At 51.4% G+C, this 20,794-nt stretch overlaps 1 protein-coding gene across 1 annotated transcript; it reads right to left on the bottom strand.

Moving 5' to 3' along the window:
• Positions 1 to 1,902: 1,902 nt before the first annotated feature.
• On the bottom strand, positions 1,903 to 18,394 carry TTC22 (tetratricopeptide repeat domain 22; the record flags this gene model as incomplete). Its single annotated transcript, XM_080920968.1, has 7 exons — positions 1,903 to 2,436; positions 2,744 to 2,896; positions 4,368 to 4,529; positions 5,190 to 5,308; positions 6,624 to 6,739; positions 6,925 to 6,980; positions 17,828 to 18,394. 7 exons carry the CDS (start codon positions 18,392 to 18,394, stop codon positions 1,903 to 1,905), a joined length of 1,707 nt encoding a protein of 568 aa, XP_080777094.1.
• Positions 18,395 to 20,794: the final 2,400 nt, after the last annotated feature.

Here is a 20,794-nt window from a genome sequence, read left to right as displayed (position 1 = left end):
AGTCCTTGAAAAAGCTGTGACACAGTGAATATTGTGGTTTGTATATGCTTGGCCCAGGGAGTGGCACTATTAGAAGGTGTGGCCTTGTTTGAGTAGGTGTGGCCTTGTTTGTGGATGAGTGAGGATGAATGTCACTGCAGGGGTGGGCAATGAGACCCTCCTCCTAACCTTATGGGAGACAGTCTTCTCCAAGCTGCCTTTAGAAAAAGAGGCGGAACTCTAAGCTCTTGTAGCCCCATGTCTCTCTAGATGCTGCCATGCTCCCACCTTGATGATAATGGACCAAGTCTCTGAACCTGTGAGCCAGCCCCAATTAAATGTTGTCCTTAGGAGAGTAGCCTTGGTCATGGTATCTGTTCACAGCAGTAAACCCTAAGACAATGAGGTATCATAAAATGATAAAACAAAGACAAACAAATAAATAAAAAAAAACCTAAATATGACAAGAAAGGCAGAAAACAAATGTCACTAATTTCCAAGTCCCATCAAATTCCATTTGTCTACTTAGTGAAGCAGAGGGACAGGGGCTCCCGTTCTAGGGCAGCCTGTAGTCACGGTCTTGGGTAGAGAAGGAAAGGATGGGCAAGTGGAAGAGAAGAGGTTCTGGTCATTTGTGCTGTCTGTTGATGCGTCACATCCTGGCTTCTACAGCAATGAGAAAAGAACAGCAGAGACTGTCACCCTCCAAAATGTGAGCCATCAGGAGCCATGAGGTGGCGAGTAGCATCGTGATTGTGTGTGACTGGCATTCCTGGAGTCTGACAAGAACTTACTGTAAAATTTTGGGTTAAATCAGTTCTTGTGTGGCCTCGGCTGTTCTATAATTTAGAGAAGTGGTTCTCTCAATGTACAGGTCATGATCCCCACAGAGATCTCATTTTAGATATCAGATATTTACATAACGATTCATAACAGCAGCAAAATTACAGTTATGAAGTGGTCATGAAATAATTTTATGGTTGGGGGGGTCACAGCATTAGGAAGATTGAGAACCATTGATTTAGAGGCTTGGGGTGGGGGAGCAAATTTCTACATTTGCAATGGCGATTATACAATTGTATGAGTGTAAGATTCCTAGATTTCCTTCCATTCCTAGAAGGTGGAAGGATGCTCCAATAGGTACATCTGTAAGTCCCCCCCCCCCTCCCCAAGAGCAAAGAAACCAAGTAAAAGCGTTTCTGATGAGTTTTATTTCAAGGACTTTGGGAAGCCTTTCAAAGTCTGACCAAAGCAGGGATCTGCTGGAAGCTGACAGAGAGGTAGGAACTGGCTCTGAGCACCTGGGTTTACCTCAGGCCCCTGCCTGCACCCAGGCACAGTGCCACCTTGGCCTGCTTTAACCAGGCTTTTCTGGCGGCAGGACTTGAAATCCACTTAGCTAAACTTTCAGTGTGGTCCTTGGGAATCCCGTGGTAGTCACTCAGGCTTCGGGGGTAGAAAGTCACTTCTGAGACAGCTATCTCTCCTGTCAGGAGACATGAGCCATCCTATTTTCTCTGTGTTTGTAGAACTCCCTCTGTTTTCCAGGGTCTGCTCATACCTGCTCCCAGACTCCTTTGCTCGGCAGAATTTCCCGCAAGTGCTCATTTTCCGTCCCATGAGTATTTCAAATTGATACAATGTTTCAAAATAGCCATCCACAATTTCGGGGGATGGGGGGGCTATTTGCTTTGACTCCCCTAGCCCCAAGGACCATGTGGGGAAACGAACCCAGGGACACAGGCTTGCTATGTAACAAAGATCTCCGCTAAACTGTAGCCCCAGTGCAGAAGACCTTCTGGCCCTGCTCATCCGCCAGGTGGCCTGTTTTGGGTACTGTGATTAGATCCAGTCATCCGCTTTGGATCTCTTTAGGGTGAAGCCTCTTCGGGATGGTGCCTCCACAGGGTATCAGCAGCAGAGTCAGGAGGATGCTCGACTTTTGCACAGCACACCAGCGTCCTCACCCTCGTGCTCCATGGTCTCAAAGAGCAGCCGCACCAGTGCTGGCCGTCCCTGGCCTACCAAGGCCCGGGCCAGGCCTAAGACCTCTTCCGTGTGGCCACGCCACACTCGTTGTAGCTCCTGGCGCAGGCGTGCTGCGGGATATTTGTTCTGGGCATGGCGCAGCCAGATGTCCACCTCGCACCCCACCTCGCCATCACTCAGCTGCGCCTGGCTCCACTGGGCCAGCAGTGCCTCGAGCAGGCAGCCGAAGCCCTCGGTATGGCTGGATCCCTCGTCGTCCAGCTCCACTGCACGCTTGAAGCAGGCCGCAGCATTGGCGTCCTCACCCTGGACACGGAGGCATTTGCCGCGCAGCAGCTGCAGCTCGGGAAGGGTGTCGCCTAGCTCCAACTCACCAGCCTTCGCCAGGAAGACCAGAGCCTGGTTGAGCGCAGCCTCATCCACTGCCAGCAGCTCCCGCATGGCATCCACGCCCATGTAGTAGTAAACCTGGGGGCGGGGAGACGGGTCTGAAAATGAGAGGCGGTACCGGGTTCTAATCTCAGTCCCTCCACACCTAGCCTTACCACCTTGAACAAGCCCTTCCGTGTACAATTAGATGTGGTCACCTTTGATAGCCCTTCCCTCAGCATAGCATGGACTGACTGCTAAGAGGGGTAGAGAGGATTGGGGAGGGAGGCTTCTGAACCCATACACTCATTATTAAATCCATTCTACAGGGCACTGGAGGAGGACAGGGTGAACCCCATTTACTCTGCCCCGTCCTTGATACCCAGGCAGCCTTTGCCTTTCTTACCTGACCAATATCGAGGTAGGTCCTGAGGCCTGGGCACACCTTGACCACTTCCTCAAGGTCAGCTTTGGCAGAGGCCAGGTGGTTCCTGTCAGGCATACCCCCGAGCCCCACCTTGGCACGCTCCAGGTCATGGACATAGGCTCTGATTCGAACCTGCAGCAGAGGGTGACTTAGCGAATGTACTCCATCCACACATGACATCTGCCTTCTATTTTTATCCAATGGAAAAGCCAGGCTGCTTCTCAGCAGCAACCAGGGACATCCCGAGTGGCTGCAGAAAGCCTGCCATCCCAGGCTGAGACCCAGGAGTCTTGGTTCTGTGTGAGCTGGGGTAACCACTCCCCATTCTGGACCTGTTTATGTAGTGAGGAGCTGGATGAATGAAGAACATTCATTCATGCATTCATTCAGTGCCCCCACAATCAGCTGGAGGAAGTTTCATATCTTCTAAACACCATTTTCTAAGCTGAAAACTTAGCAAAAACAAAACCCACTATGCCAGGCACTGAGGAGACACCGTCTCTGCTCCTCAGCTTGTTGTTAGTAGGGAGAATAAGAAACAGAATAAACAGTGAACAGGGTGTTATGTGTTAGGAAGGAGAAATAAAACAGGACGGAAGGAAATATCCTGGCAAGTTCTTTGACAGTTTCAATAAGATGTCGCTAGAAGGAAGCCGAGGTTTTGTCAGGCCTGCAGGGGTGAGGAAGCAAACTGGATATCTATGGGGAGAGCATTCTAGGTGGAGACCCAGGTCCGTGAGCCCGGAAGAAAGCAAGAGTGTTAGGCAGAGCTGTTCCAGCTAGATCTGGGCTCCTGGCTCACAGACCTTGACCTGCCCATCCCTTCTTTTGTGTCCCCTCTTCATCTGTGTGCCAAGTGTGGCCTTGGGAGCCACAGGGAGCAAAGGGAGGAGATATGACTGTCATGCTCACAAAGTGAATGCAGGACTCTAAGGAAGCTGGGCTGCCTTCCTGTCCCACGCCCCATTTAATATGTCTTACCTCCCAGGGGGATTCTTGGGAGGATTAAACACAGCATGAAAGGTTTCTATAGAACTACCTTCTGATTTCAAGGTGAGCATCCCTATTATCAGTAAGAACTATATCACCTGCAGGGAAGAAGTTTGCTGTTTGTCCCACAGTCATGGAGACCAGACCAGCAGGACATTGGCTACCAGGTCAGGTGAAAGGTGAAGAAGATGAGAGGTGGGGGTCTGGGGGGGGGATCCTTACTGACTTGGAGAAAATTGATTTCAGAGCTGCAGATGTGGCCTCAAGCAGCTGGGTTCTGTGGGGGTGCCAGAGGTGGGGCTGGGTCCAGCAAGGAGGCCCGAGGGAGGCAACTCTCACCTGGGGTGTGGCTGCCAGCATTGAGGACACAGTGCAGCCCATTCTCCCAAAAGACAGCGAAGCCACTAAAATGAGCCTAATCATAGCAATCAAGGCACGAGTGAACTCTTCGGATGTTCTGGCTTCCATGTTTATATGCAGCACCAAACCAAGTCCTTTAGCTCAAAGCATTATCGGGTGCCAAGATGGTCCCCAGACCCTCCAAAGTGAAGATTCCAAGGCTCTGGCACCCTTGTCTTTGGGCAGGATGCAGTGGGGTTGTGGGCTGACTTACCTTGGCTCTGGTGCAGTATGCCTGCCAGTTGAGCTGTGGGTCTGTAAGAACAGCAAGGGCCATGTTGCAGGTCCCTATGGCCATATCCTGTTTTCCCAGGAAGTGGAAGATTTTGGCCAGGCGATTCAGGATGGGGGGTTGGTTCTTGGCGATCTCAATGGCCTAAGAAGGGAGGGAAGGAGAGCTAAGGCACAAAGCTGTGCCACCTGGCTTAGTCATCCAGCAATCACATAGGACCCTACACTTTCGGGCAAGGCTACCAGCCCCCAAGCCCTTGGAGTCTAACTCACTGGCACAGTCTCAAGCCTTTTCTCCTTGTCATGGGGCTGGTAAGGGGTAGGATCAGAGTTAGCCTCTTTCTTTCTCCTCGTACTTATGAGATTTCTAGTTGTGCCAGGCCCTCCCTGGCAGTGTTGGCATTGGCCTGTTCTAAGTGACTTGTCTCAGGTTGGTCTGAGAGCAGAGTCAGTGAGGAAACCCCAGGAAACCTAGCATCTCTACTAAGCTGCAGTGGGTGAGAGAGAGGAAACACGGCTGAGGGAAAGGTGTGGATACAAGCCCCCAGAGTAACTGGTCTAGGGCCTATTTCCAGGCTGGAGGGATGGGCTTTGGCCAGTTTTTTTTGGGGAGGGTGTTGATCTTAGGCAGAACAGAGTAGGCATTGGGGAACACTTTGCTTTGGGTAGGGAGAAGTGGGGATGGAAGGCCAGAGTAGGGTCCTTCCTGGGTGGGTCACACAGTGGGGTCGGTCCAGAGAAGCAGAGGGCCCTGGGGAAATGTGGGAGACACAGTTTGCTAAGTGCACCCAGGCCACATACATACCTTGCCAAAGCAGTCCAGGGGCTCCGTGCCCGAGTATCCACATTCATGGACACCCATGGGGGTGGTAGAGAAGGTGTCTTTCCTCTCCAGCAGTATGCCGACATAGCACCAGGCCAGAGCTGGGTGAGGGCAAGAGAGGGTTTCTAGGGAGCAGTTGGGGGCAGAGAGAGCCCCAGCATGGATGGGGGTCAGCTCTGCACCCCCTCAGCAGGCATTAGCCCCCATGAAGACAAAGGGACAATAGCAAGAGCCAGGGACAGAGGAGAAATAAGGTGGAGGGAGGATATAGGACACCAAGGGTGTGACATGATTCATTCTAGTGTATACTCCTTGTGTCCCAGATGTCCCATTCACATAGGAGATGTCATTTCAGGGTTTTAGTTCTCCTGGCCTCCAGTGTGTGTGTGTGTTTTGTGTGTCTGTGTTTGTGTGTGTGTCTGTGTCTGTGTGTGTGTGTTTGTGTATGTCTGTGTTTGTGTATGTCTCTGTGTGTGTTTGTATGTTTCTGTGTGTATGTCTGTGTGTATGTGTGGTCTGTGTGTATATCTGTGTATGTGTGCCTGTGTTTGTGTCTGTGTCTGTTTGTGTGTGTCTCTGTGTGTGTGTTCCTGTGACTGCTGTTTGGCCTAGAACAAATAACACACGTGTCTCCAACATTGCCTTCTTCCCTAATCACAGATGGGGTGGAAGGTGGTAAGGACACAAGCTACACAATCCGAGACGTGGGTCCATGTCACTGCCTGCACGGTGGGTTTTGTTTTTGTTTTGTGGCAGTCTTACCATGCAGCACAGGATACCTTAGCACTCTGGGCCTTCCTGCCCCAGTTTCCTGACTATAGAAGCAAAAAGCCCCAAATAATAGCAAAATTCCCACCCCTTTACAGTCTAGACACAACCTCTGCAGCCTGGCCTCAAGTGACCTGTAACGCCTAATCTCCAAAGACCCCAGGGCTCCTTATATCAATGGAGACTCTCAAAAACGACTCACTGTAAAGGTTACTCCTAAGCCAGATTACACAAGGCACAGCCACTCCACCCACACAGGTCACCCACACAAATGGCTCATGAAACAGACCAAGTAACAGACCCCTCAACTGCTATAAAAGATTCTCTCCTTCAGTGGCTAATCTCTCTGGGAGCTTCCCTGCCTCTTGGTTGAAGTATATTTCAATCTGCTCTCTCTTTGCCTGTTTCTGTGTCAGCGAATTGTTTTACTATTAGATTCCAAGCTTTCTGTAAGCTGCCCCACACGCCCGCTCAGCACTGGGACCAGTGTCGCCTGGCACTGCTGTACCCTACCCTTGCTTTATTTATTGGGGCAAGGACCCTGGGCTTCCTTGGGTAAACAATGAGGCAAAATGAGAGACAGGGCTAGAGGCAGACAGAAGTATTGCCAGGTGCAAGACAGCAGGACTCACTGCTTGGAGTTCCCACCTTGGTACTGGGAGTCTGAGGACTTGAGGACTTCCCTGAGCAAGGCCAGAGTACGGTTGAAGGCTGGCAACCTCTTCTGCTCCTCACTGCCCATCTCCAGAAAGATGCCATCCAGCCTATGGGCAGGACAGGGTTGTGGCCCTCATCTGCCCCCGCCAGCCATCCCCAGAGTGTTGCCATGGTACCCACAGGTTCCTTGCCATGGGAAGGCCCGCCCACCTCTGCTCCATCTTCTGCCTGGCTTCCAGGCCACACCCCTTCCACCATCCCCAACCCATCTCCATTCAGTCGCAAGCCTGACCTGATGAAGAGCGTTGCCATGGTGAAGTACCAGCTCCTTTTCTCTTCTGTTGGGATCTAGGAAGCAAAGGATGGGCATGCTGTATGACGGTTATTGAGATACCCAGGTTATTGTTTACAAATCCCCAGGTCTTGTGAGCTTAAACTTGAAGAAGCAACAGGTACAGTGGGGAGGTCTTTGACCTTCATCAGCCCTGATGACAGTGCCTTGCTGGGCAGCCCTGGGCAAATTGCTTTACTTCTCTGATCAAAGGGTGTTGGAGACTAGGCACATGAGACCCCAGTGAAGTCACCATTACAGAGCGGTATAGACCACCCTTCCCCTTCCCAGCTAACTCTACCATCCCGGCTCCCCCAGCCTGGGGCTCTGACGAGGCCTCCTTCCTTCCAGCTACTCTTCCCCTCCCCCCCCCCCCAGCACGGTCTCAAGCCTTCCTGAGGATGGTAAATGAGTCTGTTCAGCTCAGCCTCACCCAGCCTCCCTGAATATTTTCTCATTATTATTCTTCCCAACTTCACTATGCATTTAGACTGACTTGGGCACTAGATAAAATATTTATGCTGCTATTTAAGGGAATCGCTCCTCCTGCCTTGGGAAGGAATTTTAATGAAAACCAATAAAATCCCCGGTGCATATCGGCAACTCTGCCTCTGGCTCTTGACCCTCCCTCCACGTTCCTCTCCCCATCCCCTCTTCTGCCTTCCCAACTCACTCCCCCTCACCCCCCCACTTCGACTCCAGCAACATTCAAGTCAGCCAGCATTTCTGAGTACCTCTGCGGTGCTGTAGGGAATGTGGCCTCAAATGACAGCTGAACCCTGACAATACCGCGTTCACAAGCTCGCTGTGGAGACAGACCTGGGCGTGGATAGGCTTGGTGTGTGTGTCAGGGTTCTCATGCAATTGCCTGGATCTCACGGCAAACCCAGGGCCCAGCGGTTAGCCCCACTTTACAGGTGAATACAGTGAGGTGCAGAAAGGTGACATGACTTGCCCAGGAGAGCACAGACAGAGGTGGCAGAGCTGGGGGTCGGATGCTTGTTTAGCTCCATAGCCCATGCACCGGCCACCATGTTAGACTGTTGACCCTGGAGGAGCAGCCGAGTCTGATAAGGCCCTGGGAGTGACACAGTATGATACAGACCATCTATGGAGAAGGATATCACTCCCAGCTGGGGTTTCTTTCTTTCTTTCTTAAAGATTTATTTATTTTATGTATACGAGCACACTGTAGCTGTCTTCAGACACACCAGAAGAGGGCATCAGATCTCATTACAGATGGTTGTGAGCTACCATGTGGTTGTGGGATTTGAACTCAGGACCTCTGGAAGAGCAGTCAGTGCTCTTATCTGTTGAACCATCTCTCCAGCTCTGGTTTCGTTCTTTACTTTCTTCCTTTCTTCTTTCTCTCTTTTCTTTCCTTCCTTCCTTCCTTCCTTCCTTCCTTCTTTCTTTCCATTCTCTCTCTCTTCCTTTCTTCCTTCCTTCCTTCCTTTCTTTCTTTCTTTTTTCTTTGAGATAGGGTTTCTCTGTGTAAACCTGGCTGTCCTGGAATTTCCTCTGTAGACCAGGCTGGCCTTGAACTCAGAGATCCACCTGCCTCTGCCTCCCAAGTGCTGGGATTAAAGGTGTGTGGCATTATTGCCTGGCTAGAGGATATATTTTCAAGCTGGGCCTTAAGACGGTTGTGACACTTCAGAGGGTGGGACCAGGACCAGAAAGGATATCTGGTGGGAAGGAGGCTGGCTTGAGCAGATGCATTAGATGTACAGGAATGAGTAACCTGGAGAGCAAAAAACTGTGTGTGTGTGTGTGTGTGTGTGTGTGTGTGTATGTGTGTGTGTGAAGGAGATATCATGCATCTGAGCTCCAGAGTGGTATGACAACGTACTGAAATAGTCCTAGAGAGGCCTGATGTGTTTCCTAGCTGTGTTCCCCTCTGTTTTTTCGCATGGTCCAAGGCTGGGCAGTGAAAACAGGAGAGGGAAGGTGGGTCCCATCTTGCACAATTCAAACAGAAAGGATCAGGAGCCATGGGAGACTGTAGGAGATGTCCTCTCTAACCCAGAAGTTTCACCAAGGTGTTCTAAAGAAGAGATGCTACAGCAGGGTCCTCAAGACGAGAGGGAGTCACCCAGAGGGATATAGTGAGAAAAACTATTTCAGGAGGACTGGTCACTTTGGGCAGAAGTTCAGAGATGTAGGGGAGTGGTGTGTGGCAAATACGTGTGACCAGGGCTGGAACCCCTAGTCCAGGGAGTTGGGAAATCAGCGGGGAATGTCAGGAAGGTCCAAAATACCAGGATTAGAATTTGAAGGCCATCTGTGGGGCAGTGGGGAGCCATCCCAGGGGTTAGAGCTGGGTGGTGCCAACTTCCCACATGGAGGAAGGAAGCCCCACACTTCCTTCCCTGACCCCAACACAAGAGCTGACTGTGTGGATTCTGGCTTGGAATGAGCAGATCAGAGGCTGTCACACCTGAGTGGTCCAACTGGGTGACTCTCGAGATGAATACTTAGGGGCTATATCCTTGACTGCAAAGGAGGCTAGTGCTACATGCCCCTGGGGACTGCATGGGCGGGTCCCTCCTAGGGTAAACACTCATTCCATCTCTCCTGGTGTGGGCTGACCTAGAGGGGTTTTGTCCAGTGTAATCTGTTTTCCAAAGAGCTGTAGAATTTCAGGGCCTGGGGCCTGATGATATCCTGTATCTCCCCTCCCCGCACCCCCCCCCCTTGTATCTAGGGCTACAAGGCATCTTTCTTACTTCCACAGGACCCCAGCGAATGCTGTGTTGTCTGTTGTGTTTTGCTTTGAGACAGAGTCTCAGTATGTAGCATCTTCCTAGTCTTGCGTAGCCCAGGGTAGCTTAAGATGTGTAATCCCATTCACTGCCTTTTGACAGGGCTCTTCTTGCTGTGTAGACATGCCTTTCATTGGCATTCAGGTCCAAAAACATTAAATTATTCCCTCAAACCACATGGTCTGTGAATGGCAGAACTGGGAATTAAACTCCTTCCTCCATGGTCCTATCCTCCAGTCTTTCCCACAACACCGTTATCTCCTTATTCAATATCCGGGGAGGTGGAGCGACTCCACATGAGTTAATATCAAGACTTCCACGTCAGCCCTTCCCCCACCGCTCTGCTCACTGTCGACCCCATTACAGTTTTCAGGATGGAAGAAATATCGCCACCTGGTGGTATTATCCCTGAATTGCAGGAGCAGCTCCTAGGCTCTTCTCCCTACCCTCCAACTTTGGAGACTAAAGTGATTTTCAAAAATGTAGCTATCTGAATGGCACACGTGACAACTCTCAAATGTATCCCTAAGCAAATTTTGCTTGTGAGTGGGCTTCAGGCTGGGAGAGGGCTTCTGAATTACGAATGAGGTTAGTGGCCCTGGAGTGGGAGCCTCATAGTGCCGCTGAGTTCCCTCCGCAGTACAATGATAGCCTGAAAATAGCCTGTCCCTTTAAAAATCCTGGCTGTTTTAGATGTAGCAGTTGAAGCTGTTACCAGGGGCAACCTGGCAAGCCACAGTGCATTAAATTAAACAGGCCTGTGACTGCCGGTGTGCTCCTGCTGAAAGGAGGGGCTGCTTGCCTCTCTCCTGCTGCAGAACCTCAGTAGGCAGACAAGATGCATAGCTCCAGGGTTCTCAGCTTCCGGAGGCTGTGGGTTTAGGCAGCCTGGGAGAAGGCAAAGGCTGAGAGGGCTCTGAAGGAGTTTCTGGGACCGCTTGCTATGGGATCTGCGAGGGACACCCTGGGCTCAATCATCATTAGTTCCCTGGAGCTCTGACAGCAGTCAGTCAGAATCAGAGCCTTGGTTACAGCCTGGCCCCCTTCCTAGGGCAGATTCTCAGGGAGGAATCGCATGAGACCCAGCCTGAGTTGCCAGTTACCCTGGACTAACGAGGAACGGGCGAGAGTGACAGACTAGGGCTTCCCTGAGCATCAGCCTCATGATCCTCTGAGTCTGTCATTTTGTTCCTCCTGAGATGGGGGAAGCAGGCAGAAATCCATGGAAGCTACAGGCTTCACCTGCTCCTTCAAGCCACCCCCGACTTCAAGTTCACATTTCCCCCTACGATATTGAACCACAAAGAGTTAGGATTTAAACAGCGGCTACCATTTGCAAAACACATTCAGCTTAGTTAGGGTTTCAGAATGTCCTGTGTGGAAGAGAAGTGAGACTCATTACTATCAGATGGAAAAACTGAGGCAAGATAGTGTCCTCAAAGCCTGGACTGAGGCTTACTTCTGTCATTCTTTACCACCCCCCCCCCAGGCCCGCCCTCCATCCTGCTTAATGAGAAAGGGTCTTACTGCACATTCTGGGCTAGCCTAAAGCTTGAAATCCTCTACCTCGTGCTAGGATTATTGGGGTGCATCACCACGCCCAGGCTAGCTATTTGTCACATTGATCGTCTAAGTAGCACCCTGATCTATGGCCTCTTCATCAGCTCCTGTCACCATGTTCCTGCTCTGTTTCAGCTGCAGTCCTGACTTCCTTTGATGATGAACAGTACTGTGAAAGTGTGAGCAGAATAAACCCTTTCCTCCCCAACTTGCTTTTTGGTCAAGGTGTTTCATGGCAGCAATAGAAACCCTGACTAAAGCATTTGGGTTTTTGTTTGTTTGTTTGTTTTGTTTTGTTTTGTTTTGAGACAGGGTTTCATACTGTAATCTAGAGTGGCTTCAAACTTGTGGCAATCCTCCTGCCTCAGTCAGGTGTACTCGGATTACTATGTGAGCCACCAGGCCTGACTTAGAAATGTGGCTCAGGGTGTGGCTCAGGGGGCCTTATGCCCACAGTCCTCTCTCCTGTGCTAAGGTTGAAAGTCATTGGCTGGATTGACAGTGGGTGGGAGCGAAAGTGAGCTGGCAGCTGTGTCCCTTTTTAATGGGCCAAAGGATCAGACCTCCAGGAAGCCTAAGGATCCTGCTTCTGTGACTCATGGGTAAGGGACATAGGCAGGTGACCTGGCAGTAGTGGGATAGGATTCACTGTCACAGGGCAGGTTTGTGTTAACTCAGGAATGTCCGTGGGTGGTGCCTCAGGGGTCCAGAGACAAAGAAGGATTTCGATTTCTTTTTCTCGCTAACCCCACAGTCTACAGAACTAAAGGCTGTAGTTAGCCAGGTTCTCAGATAGTATTTGCCTGACAGGGTGAACTTTGTCCTGGCAGCTCTCTGTACATTCCAGAGAGGCCCCTGAGAGCTGACTAATGATCTCCTGGGAGGGGACTGACCGAAAGGTGCATGGTTTCTTCCGGGTCACTGGGTACAGTGGTACCTGCTTCTCACAGCGGCCTCGGAAGTTAGTGTCTTCCTCATACCGATTAGAACACAGCCTAAGAGCCACAGCTCAATGCCATGGCCAAGGCAGAAGAGCCAGGATGCAGGTTCTGATCGACCTCTTCCCAAAAACTGGTTTTTCAGCTGCCAGAAATAGTTGCAAGGTGTCGAACCTGCCTAGGAATATGTCCTTCCGGCCCAACTGGAATGTTTTTCATGGTGACAGACAGGGCCAGAGCACACGGAACAGGACGGAAAGGGGTTCTTCCAGCCCTGCTGGGGTACCAGTGTTCTCATTTCCCTGCCTCAACAGCTGTGTGGAGTAACAGAATTGTGAGGTCCCCTGCTCACAACCAGGGATCCCAGAAGGAAGCCAGCCTCTGTATCTCTGAGCATCCCTGAAACTTGTGGCAGGGGTAGCAAATGGGTTGGTGGGGGAAGTTTAGGAATTGGGTGTGATGCCTTGGAAGTACTGCCATCATCCTGGGTCCCCTAGAGAATTGTACCTCAAGGACTTTAAGCTCCCTGCTGTCCTGTAGTCTGTCAAATCTTCAGGCCCTGTGGGTCAACTTTGCTTCACATGGTCCCCACACTGACTGAACTGTGAGGAGCCACATTTCTATCTCATTGTTGTGTATCTAAGGCTGACTCCAGGGTCTGTAGTGGCTGTGGGTTCGAGTCCTGTGCCTTCTTAAAGAACAGTAAGCCTGACTCTCCTCAGCTCCCCAGTGGCTCCACTGTACAGCACCCAGTGGATATTATTTCTTCTGTCAGACATAATTGAGTCAGATGATGCTATAAACACCCTCTAGGGTCCTGTGTCTTTGAGCCTATGGAGATCCAGGTGGGTGGGAAGAGACGGAGGCAGCAGCTCCAGGAGCAATGAGCAGCAAAGGTGAGTGACTTTCGCTGTCACTGAGCCCACACACCTGACTTTGTTTCTTCCCTGTCACTCACGGCTGTGTGCCCTTGGTCAAGCTGCACCTCCCTGAGCCTCTGTGCCCTCACGTGTGGAATGGTGTGAAAACCGGGCATTGCTGGCAATTCCTATGAGACCAAGCATGGTGATTCGGAAAAGCACAGGCGTGCTCAGTGCCTAGCTCACCATCCTCTCCCCTGGCTCCCTCCTCCTCTGCTTCTGAACTGAGTCGGAGCACTCAGAACTGTGGGTCCTGTGGAAATGTGTGCACCAGGGATCCTGTGGAGCTGTGTGTGTGCCTAACTGCACACGCGTGCACGCAGGGACCCTGTAAAGGTACGTGTGTGCCCAAATGCACACAGAGATTCTGGGGTTGTTGACCGAGGGTCCCCTCCAACCATGCCGGGCATGAAAGCTGAAATGCGCACTCTGTTTGTGAAGCAGGCCTGAGGTATCACTCCTCTGGCCTCCAGCATCACCGATAAAAATCCAGATGCACTGGAAGCTTGCGTTCCCCTAGAGCCTGATGTGTCCTGTGTGTGAGGGAAACACCATGTCTGACTGGCAGGGTCTGTGAGGCCTGAGGTAGACACAAACATTTATGAAAGGGAACTAGGCTCACACAGCCCTCGGGCTCCAGTGGGTCTTACGGTTTACCCAGGCCTGCTGTGAGGGGTTGGGAGGAGCTTGTGTGTGAGTGTGAAAGTGTACATGTGTGAGCACTCACCTGTGTGGGCATGTATGTGTATAAATGAGTGTTCATGTGTGTTCACACGTCGTACAGGACCACCCACCAAGCAGAACTGCCACCACCTTTGGGAGTCCTCTTTATGGAGTCCTGGCTGTCCTAGAACTCACTCCATAGGCCAGGCTGACCTCAAAATCAGAGATCTGCATGCCTCTGCCTTCTGAGTGCTAGGATGAAAGGTGTGTAGGTGTGTGCACCATTGCCTAGCAAATTCTGTGCTCTTAACGTTCATGGATCGTTTAAGATTTGTGACCAGGAACCACTGAAAATCAACCTCTGTCTCTTTTCCTATCTTTTTCTCTCTGTCTCCTTCTCCCCCACTGTGTCTGTGTCTATGTGTGTGTGTGTGTGTGTGTGTGTGTGTGTGTGTGTGTGTGTGTGTGATCTTCAGAGGAAGGAAGGAATGATACTAGCAACCCATCTCTTCATAGTTTTGTGAAGGAAGAGGAGCCGGCCTTAGGACATCTCAGCAGTAGAATGCTTTGTCTAGTGTAGCAAGGCCTAGATCCCATCCCCAGTACCACAGCTCCAACCCTCCCGACGGGGGGGGGGGGGGGGAACGAAGATAGTGAGCACAGACATCCCAAAGACCCGCCCCTTCTCACACAGGGTTTACAAGGTTTTGAAGTCAGGATCAGAAGATGAGCAGCCTGCTTTCCAGCAGCCATTTGTCCTCTGGTCTCAAGGAGCTGCCCATTCACCCTGCCTGTCTGCTGCAGCCTCTGCTGCATTGTACAAGCTTTGGTAGCCACAGCCTACCTCCACTGCTCCTGCAAGTAGTGGTGACTGGTGTAGCTGGGGAGTCCTTCCCCCTACTTACCACCCGGAGTGCCTCCACCTCCTACCTCCAGTGATCTCCCCAACAAATGGTACTGGCTTACCTAAGCTCTCTCAGTACTCCCCACCTCAGATTTTTGAGAGTGCCCATGAGGCTCTCCCTCTGCTCTCCTTTTCTATCCCAGAGAAAAGCAAAGGCCTTCAGACAACTTAGAATGGGATCCAACTCCCCCTCGCTAGCTCAGCACCCTAAGGCAAACCGCAAGTCCCTCAAGTGAACCACACTGTTCTGTTCTAAGATGCAGTCAGAAGGTGCCCAAAAATGGGCAGCTATGTAAGGAGGTTCCCAGGAGCAGGTGACATCCCCGCTAGGCTCCGATGGACGTATTTGCTGTCTAGGCAGAGGGCACTTGTACTCTGAAAGACATAAAGCTACATGGGACATCTGAAGAATTATGTTAGAATCGCCACGAAAGGGGGCTGACGTCAGGAAAAAACATGGCGAATGCGGATGCTGGGAGCCAGTTTCAGAGCCATGTCATAGGTCCTGAATCTTTATGTGATTGCTACAGTTTCAAGCTGCCTCTTTCTGGCCCCCTTTCCCTGCCCCAGGCCAACTGTCTCCTGCAGTTGGGCCTTTGCGGACATCATGCCGCCAGTGCCTTCAGCTTACTCCTGTCAGCAGATCCTGTCTGCACCTTCCAGAAGCTTCCACCGGTTACTTCTCTAGAACCAGCTCGCTGCTTCTCTATTCCACAGGACCTGGATTTTCCAGGTCACTGGGTCTCCATGTGCCACTAAAGTCCACTTTCCTTGTCGGGCCCTGGGGAGCTGGTTCCGTTTTAGAAAGTGTGCTTTCCTGTGCTCCAATTTAGAGACTGTCCTGTGCCATGGGACTGTGACCCTAGACAGCTGTGGAGACATCTCTAATTCCTGGTGTGCAACAGGAACTGGGTAAACGTAGAGAAATCCAGGAACCACCCGTCAGGCACCCCCAGGGTGTCTCTATCATTTGACAGGATAACCATAGAACATCTCAGGCGGAGGTCCGGAGCTCAGTACTGGCATCTGTGAAGTCTGCACGGAGGAGGCCGGAGACAAGCAGCTTGTTAAAGCCGCACAGCACAAACAGTAACAGAGTTAAGCCCAAGGCCCTGCCTGGCTCTGATTGCTGAACGCGTCACTGTTGTCCTATTTATTGAGCACCTATGTCATCCCAGGTACATCATGAACACGGGCTCATCTATTCTTTGGCAGGTGGAGCAGGGGGCAAGCCCTACCTCTCCTGGCCACAACTGCTCCCAAGCAACAGCCTCTTGGCATCCCATCCTCTGGCTGACCACTGGCTGGGCAGTGCCCACTGTGGCTTGTGGTGACTACAGACAGAGAAGAGCTGGCCTCTGCCTGCTACTCCCAAACCTTTGCCTCCCTGACCACCTCTTCCAGGAAGCCTTCTTCCCCCAACTCCTGAGGTCAGAAAAAGACCTTGATAAGACTCCCTCCCTGTGTCATTCCACCGATGGGAAAAAGCCCCGTGGAGAGAGATGTCCCCTGTGGGTGGCCCTGACACGGAGTCTCTGAGCCCCAAGCTCCCCCTACCCAGAGCTTTTTAAGCACCACACCATTGCTGTGACCTCTGACCACAACCACACTCAACACAGTGCTGGCTGCTACCCATGTCCAGTAGCCTAGCATTTGGCTTCAAGGTCAGGCTTCAAAACCCCAGCTCACAGCCAGGCTCACAGCTTGTGGGTGGAAGACGCTTTGTAGGTGAGAACATGGAGGTTCACCTGTGGCTGTCTCTGTGCAGGCCCTTTCTGGGAACTTTAGAAGCATTAACTCTCAATTATGTCATCAACCAGATGGGACCACCATTACACTAATGAGAAAGCCTGTGGCACACCTAACATCACTGTCGCATTTCACTGAAAGGTAAAGGGCACTTGGAGAGTCCTGTATCGGCTGAGTGGAGCTAGATAGCTCAGCGAGCGTATCCTGAACGCCCAGCCTAAGTCACCCTCTTGACTGTACCCTGCACTGTTGTCCTGAGGACATGTGACATGTTTCTAAAAAACAGAAAACAGCCAAAGCATCGACAACCAGCTAGGAGCTGTTGATTATGAACTGGTGTGGCTGTCAATGGTCCCCAGTCAGGCAAACCTTCAGAGGACACCATAGCCCCAAGTACTGGTAGAGTCACACCTAGATCCCAGGGGGCTGCTCAGTCACAAGTGCTTATTGTATAGGCAGCTTGAGCGTGGGACCCTTGATCTGCAGGATGAAGGACAGGTATGCTAGGGTCTATTTAGTGCCCGGACCTTTGAGCATCACTATGTACCAGTGACGCTGGTTTACGGTGAGAAATCAGATGACCATTATGTCCCCGATGAAAACGGTCAAGACAGAGCTGGAGGGACAGGCTTGAGGGACAACTGGAACATCTGGGGAAACCAAGGGGGTGCTGTGACCAGCCTGGAGCCAAATCTGAGAGCTACGGGGCGGGGGGGGGGGGGCTGTGCGGGCCACAGGAGCAGGAGGTAGCACAGGAAGAGGTAGATAAGACACGGGGAGGAAGAGAGCTATATGGAGCCAGGCCACCGTGGACCGAGTGGATGTTGGGTGTAGTGAAAGCCCGGGTGGAGGACTGAGGACCTCGGATGCCACTCATGCCTAAGAGTCATTCTGCCAGCCGGCTGGGGATAGGGGGGCTGAGTTGAGGATGTAGCCAGTGAAATGCAGCAACTATATCAGCAGCAGGGTGAAACTAGGGGTGGGACAGCAGAGCCGGAGGGTGACCACAAAGTCCAAGCAGGACGTTTTGGAGGCTGGGCTGCCAGGGAAAAGGCTGGGGAGGAGAGGGAAGCTCTTAAAAGCTGAGGCAGTGGCAAAATTTGCGGTCTGAACGGATAGGTAGATGAGGGAGAGAGGAGGAAAAAAAAAACCGCCAAGTTTCTGGTGTCTGGTTGTACCTCTCACTTGCTAGCAAAGGAGGGAGAAGGGATACCTTAGCCTGATTGGAGGACTGGTCTTGATGCTGAAACAGAAAGCTAGGAAGGCAGCACCCAGGAACTCAAAGCTACCCCGTGACCTGGGCCGGAAATGGTGGTGGGCATCCCAGCAAAGGAAATAAATGACTACAGTCCTTCCAGTACCCACCTGCTGACCATAGCCCAGCGCTTTGTCGTAGAGCGCGATGCCCGCCTCCAGCACCTGCGCGCGCTCCTCTGGACTGGCACAGCCCACGTCGAAGCCATGTGCATATCCCTGCTCTGCCAGGCAGCGGGCGGCGCGGAGCCGGGGGTCTCCGGCATCCTCGGGGTCTCCTGCCAAGCCCATAAGGCTGGCCAGTCGCCCGGCGGACGCCTCCTCCTCTTCCTCCTGGCCCAGCTGCCCGTAGACGTGTGCCAGATTAGCCCAGGCGTTGAGGTTGCCAGGGTCTTTGCGGGCCACTTCCAGGAAATGCTCGCGGGCATCACCCAGCTCCTCCAGGTAGAAGGAAAAGGTTCCCAGAAGGTGACGCACAGCAGGCAGCTGCGGGGTGGCCACCAGCTCCAGCTCCTGCCGCAGACCTTCTCGCTGGAGCTTCAAGTCCCGGGCGCGCATCTGGGCGGTTGAGCGCGGCTCAAAATTGAGCTGCATCTCCAAGTGGAAGTGCCCAGGCAGATAGTCCAGTTCGTCAAGAAGGGTATCTAGGTCCTCAGCTCCGGCCTCAGGCTCCGTCATGGCTGCCCCTGGCTGCCCTGGACTCCTCTAGCTCCCAAGGACAGTGGATGGGGCGGCCCCGGAGGGAACCCCGCACGGCGGTCCTGGGCACCTCTTGCAAGTGGGTGGCTCCCAGAGCCGGTCAAGGGCTCGCCCTGTAGGTGTTTCCGCTTTCGCTGCTAGACATCAGCATTGCACAAGCAGGCGTGCCTGAAAAACAGGTGTGGTGCTTTGCCAAATGCGAGGCTCACAAACCCAGTAAGTGGCAAAGGCAGATTTCAACTACTCAGCAGATGGAGAGAGGTTCAGAAAGGTGCCAAGGTCACAGAACCAGGTCATGCCCAAAGAGATCTGGAACCTCAGGTTGCCCAGACCAGCCAAGTCCTTCCTCCATTGGCAATGATCCACCCTCTCCACACAGAGCTGTCAGGACAGGCCCTTCCAGCTGAGCAAGCCCTGCTCACTCCAGAGCTGTGTGTGTTCTATAGCCCTTCCGCTGAGCACAGCAGGCCACCGCCCTCCGGTCTTCCTCCAGACCGTGCATCTAGCTTCTCAACCGAGTATCTCTGCTCTCCTCTGTTCAGCAGTGGGCCCAGACAGCAAAACTAAGGCGCCCAAGTGCTAGGTCTACTTTTGTTTCTCCATCCCTAATAAAGCACAACCCCTTATACTTTGGCTTTCCTCCTCTGTGACATGAGTTCCCTGTGAGGGACCGAGAGATACGTAGGTAAAACTGATGAATGCCTTCTCTGGATATGTTTGGGCTTTACATCTCCAGATCCGTGCCCAGCTAGTCCTGCTCCCTCCTCTGAGACTGCTGTCTTCTTGATCTATGCTCTCTCCCTCAGGGGTCGCCTGACTTCTAGCCTGCTGGTTAAACCGGGGTTCCCTGTGGACAAGGCTTTCCAGCAACGTTTGGACCTTGGACCCTTCCTCACTCATCTTGAGGCTGGGCTCTTGCACCCCCCCCTAAGTCCCCCCCCCCCCCGGCCTCAAGCTTGTCAGAAGAGACCAGCGTTTTCATTAGAGAAAATAGAGCCAGTTAGTGAATTTGAAGTAACTTTGACTTTAGAAATATTTTCAAGTCAAAACATTTGGATGCCATTTGTACTGATTTTAAATTTGAATGTAACATGTTTAATACCTTTTATTTTAGCTTTTTAGAATTTGTTTTGATGGTTCCTTTTATTTGCATCGTTTTGCCTGCATATGTGTGAGGGTGTGTTGGATCCCCTGGAACTAGAGTTACAGACAATTGTGAGCTGGGAATTGAACCCGGGTCCCCTGGTTCCCATTGCTCTCATTCTCTGAGCCATTGCTCCAGCCCCCATTTTATAATCTTTTTAATGCAAAACTTACCGTAAGCTGCTGCCTATAACGAGATGGAGCAAACTCTCATTGCTTTGGAGTATCTGGAAAGAATTTCCAGAGAGCTTAGCTTTCTCATTTTTTTTCAGGTTGCGACAGCATATAGTTAATACAAACATTTCCATTTTGACTGAAAAAAACATATCTATTGTGTGTTTGTGTGGTGGGGGAGACATGTGCATTTTGGCACCCCTATGTAGAGCAGAGGACAACTCTCAGGAGCCAGTTTTCTCCCTGTTGCTTGAATTTTTAAGGAGCCAACTCTGTTTTCAGACTAGGTAGCAAGTGCCTTTACCCACTGAGCATCTCTGCAGCTACATTTTTACTATATCTGTTTGTTGTGTTTTGAGACAGGGTCTTTTTTTTTTTTTTTTTTTTTTAAGAGATTTATTTTATGTATGTGAGTACACAGTAGCTGTCTTCAGATAGTTGTGAGCTACCATGTAGTTTCTGGGAATTGAACTCAGGACCTCTGAGCCATCTCCTGAGACAGGGTTCTTTTGATGTAGCTCTAACTGACTGGAACTCACTATAGATCCGTCTGCTGTTGCCCATTTGAACTGGTTTGTAACCGCACAGCTAAACTATTTTGAAGTGTAAAGATCACTGGCATTAAGCTCATTCCCATTATTGTAGAAACATCACTACCTTCCGTTTCTGAAACCTTTTCATCTTCCAAAACTGAAACTCCATGTCCACTCAAATAATAACTTCACCAGACATGGTGGCTTGGTTTTACTATCAGTTCCTCAGGAGGCTGAGACAGGAGGATGGCTAGTACAAGACCCATCAGATTGTCCTGGCAACATATGAGACTCAAGACTCATAATTTTACAAGATGCAGCCCTGAGATGGAAACAGACAGGGTCCCAACTGAACTTCCGCTCATCCTCCAAACGCATCCTCAGAGCCTGGTAACTGCCACCCACGTCACTTCCTCTTTCTACATGCCAACACTGTGACACTTTGTGTACGTGAAATAATATTTGGTTCTTTTTATGTCTGGCTTGCTTATCATTTAGCATAATGACTTCAAGCTTCGTCCATGATGTG

Source organism: Micromys minutus (genome assembly GCF_963924665.1).
Source record: "Micromys minutus genome assembly, chromosome: 9".
Taxonomy (NCBI): domain Eukaryota; kingdom Metazoa; phylum Chordata; class Mammalia; order Rodentia; family Muridae; genus Micromys; species Micromys minutus.
Note: the sequence above shows the minus strand (reverse complement) of the source record. Positions and strands in the feature narration are given on the sequence as shown.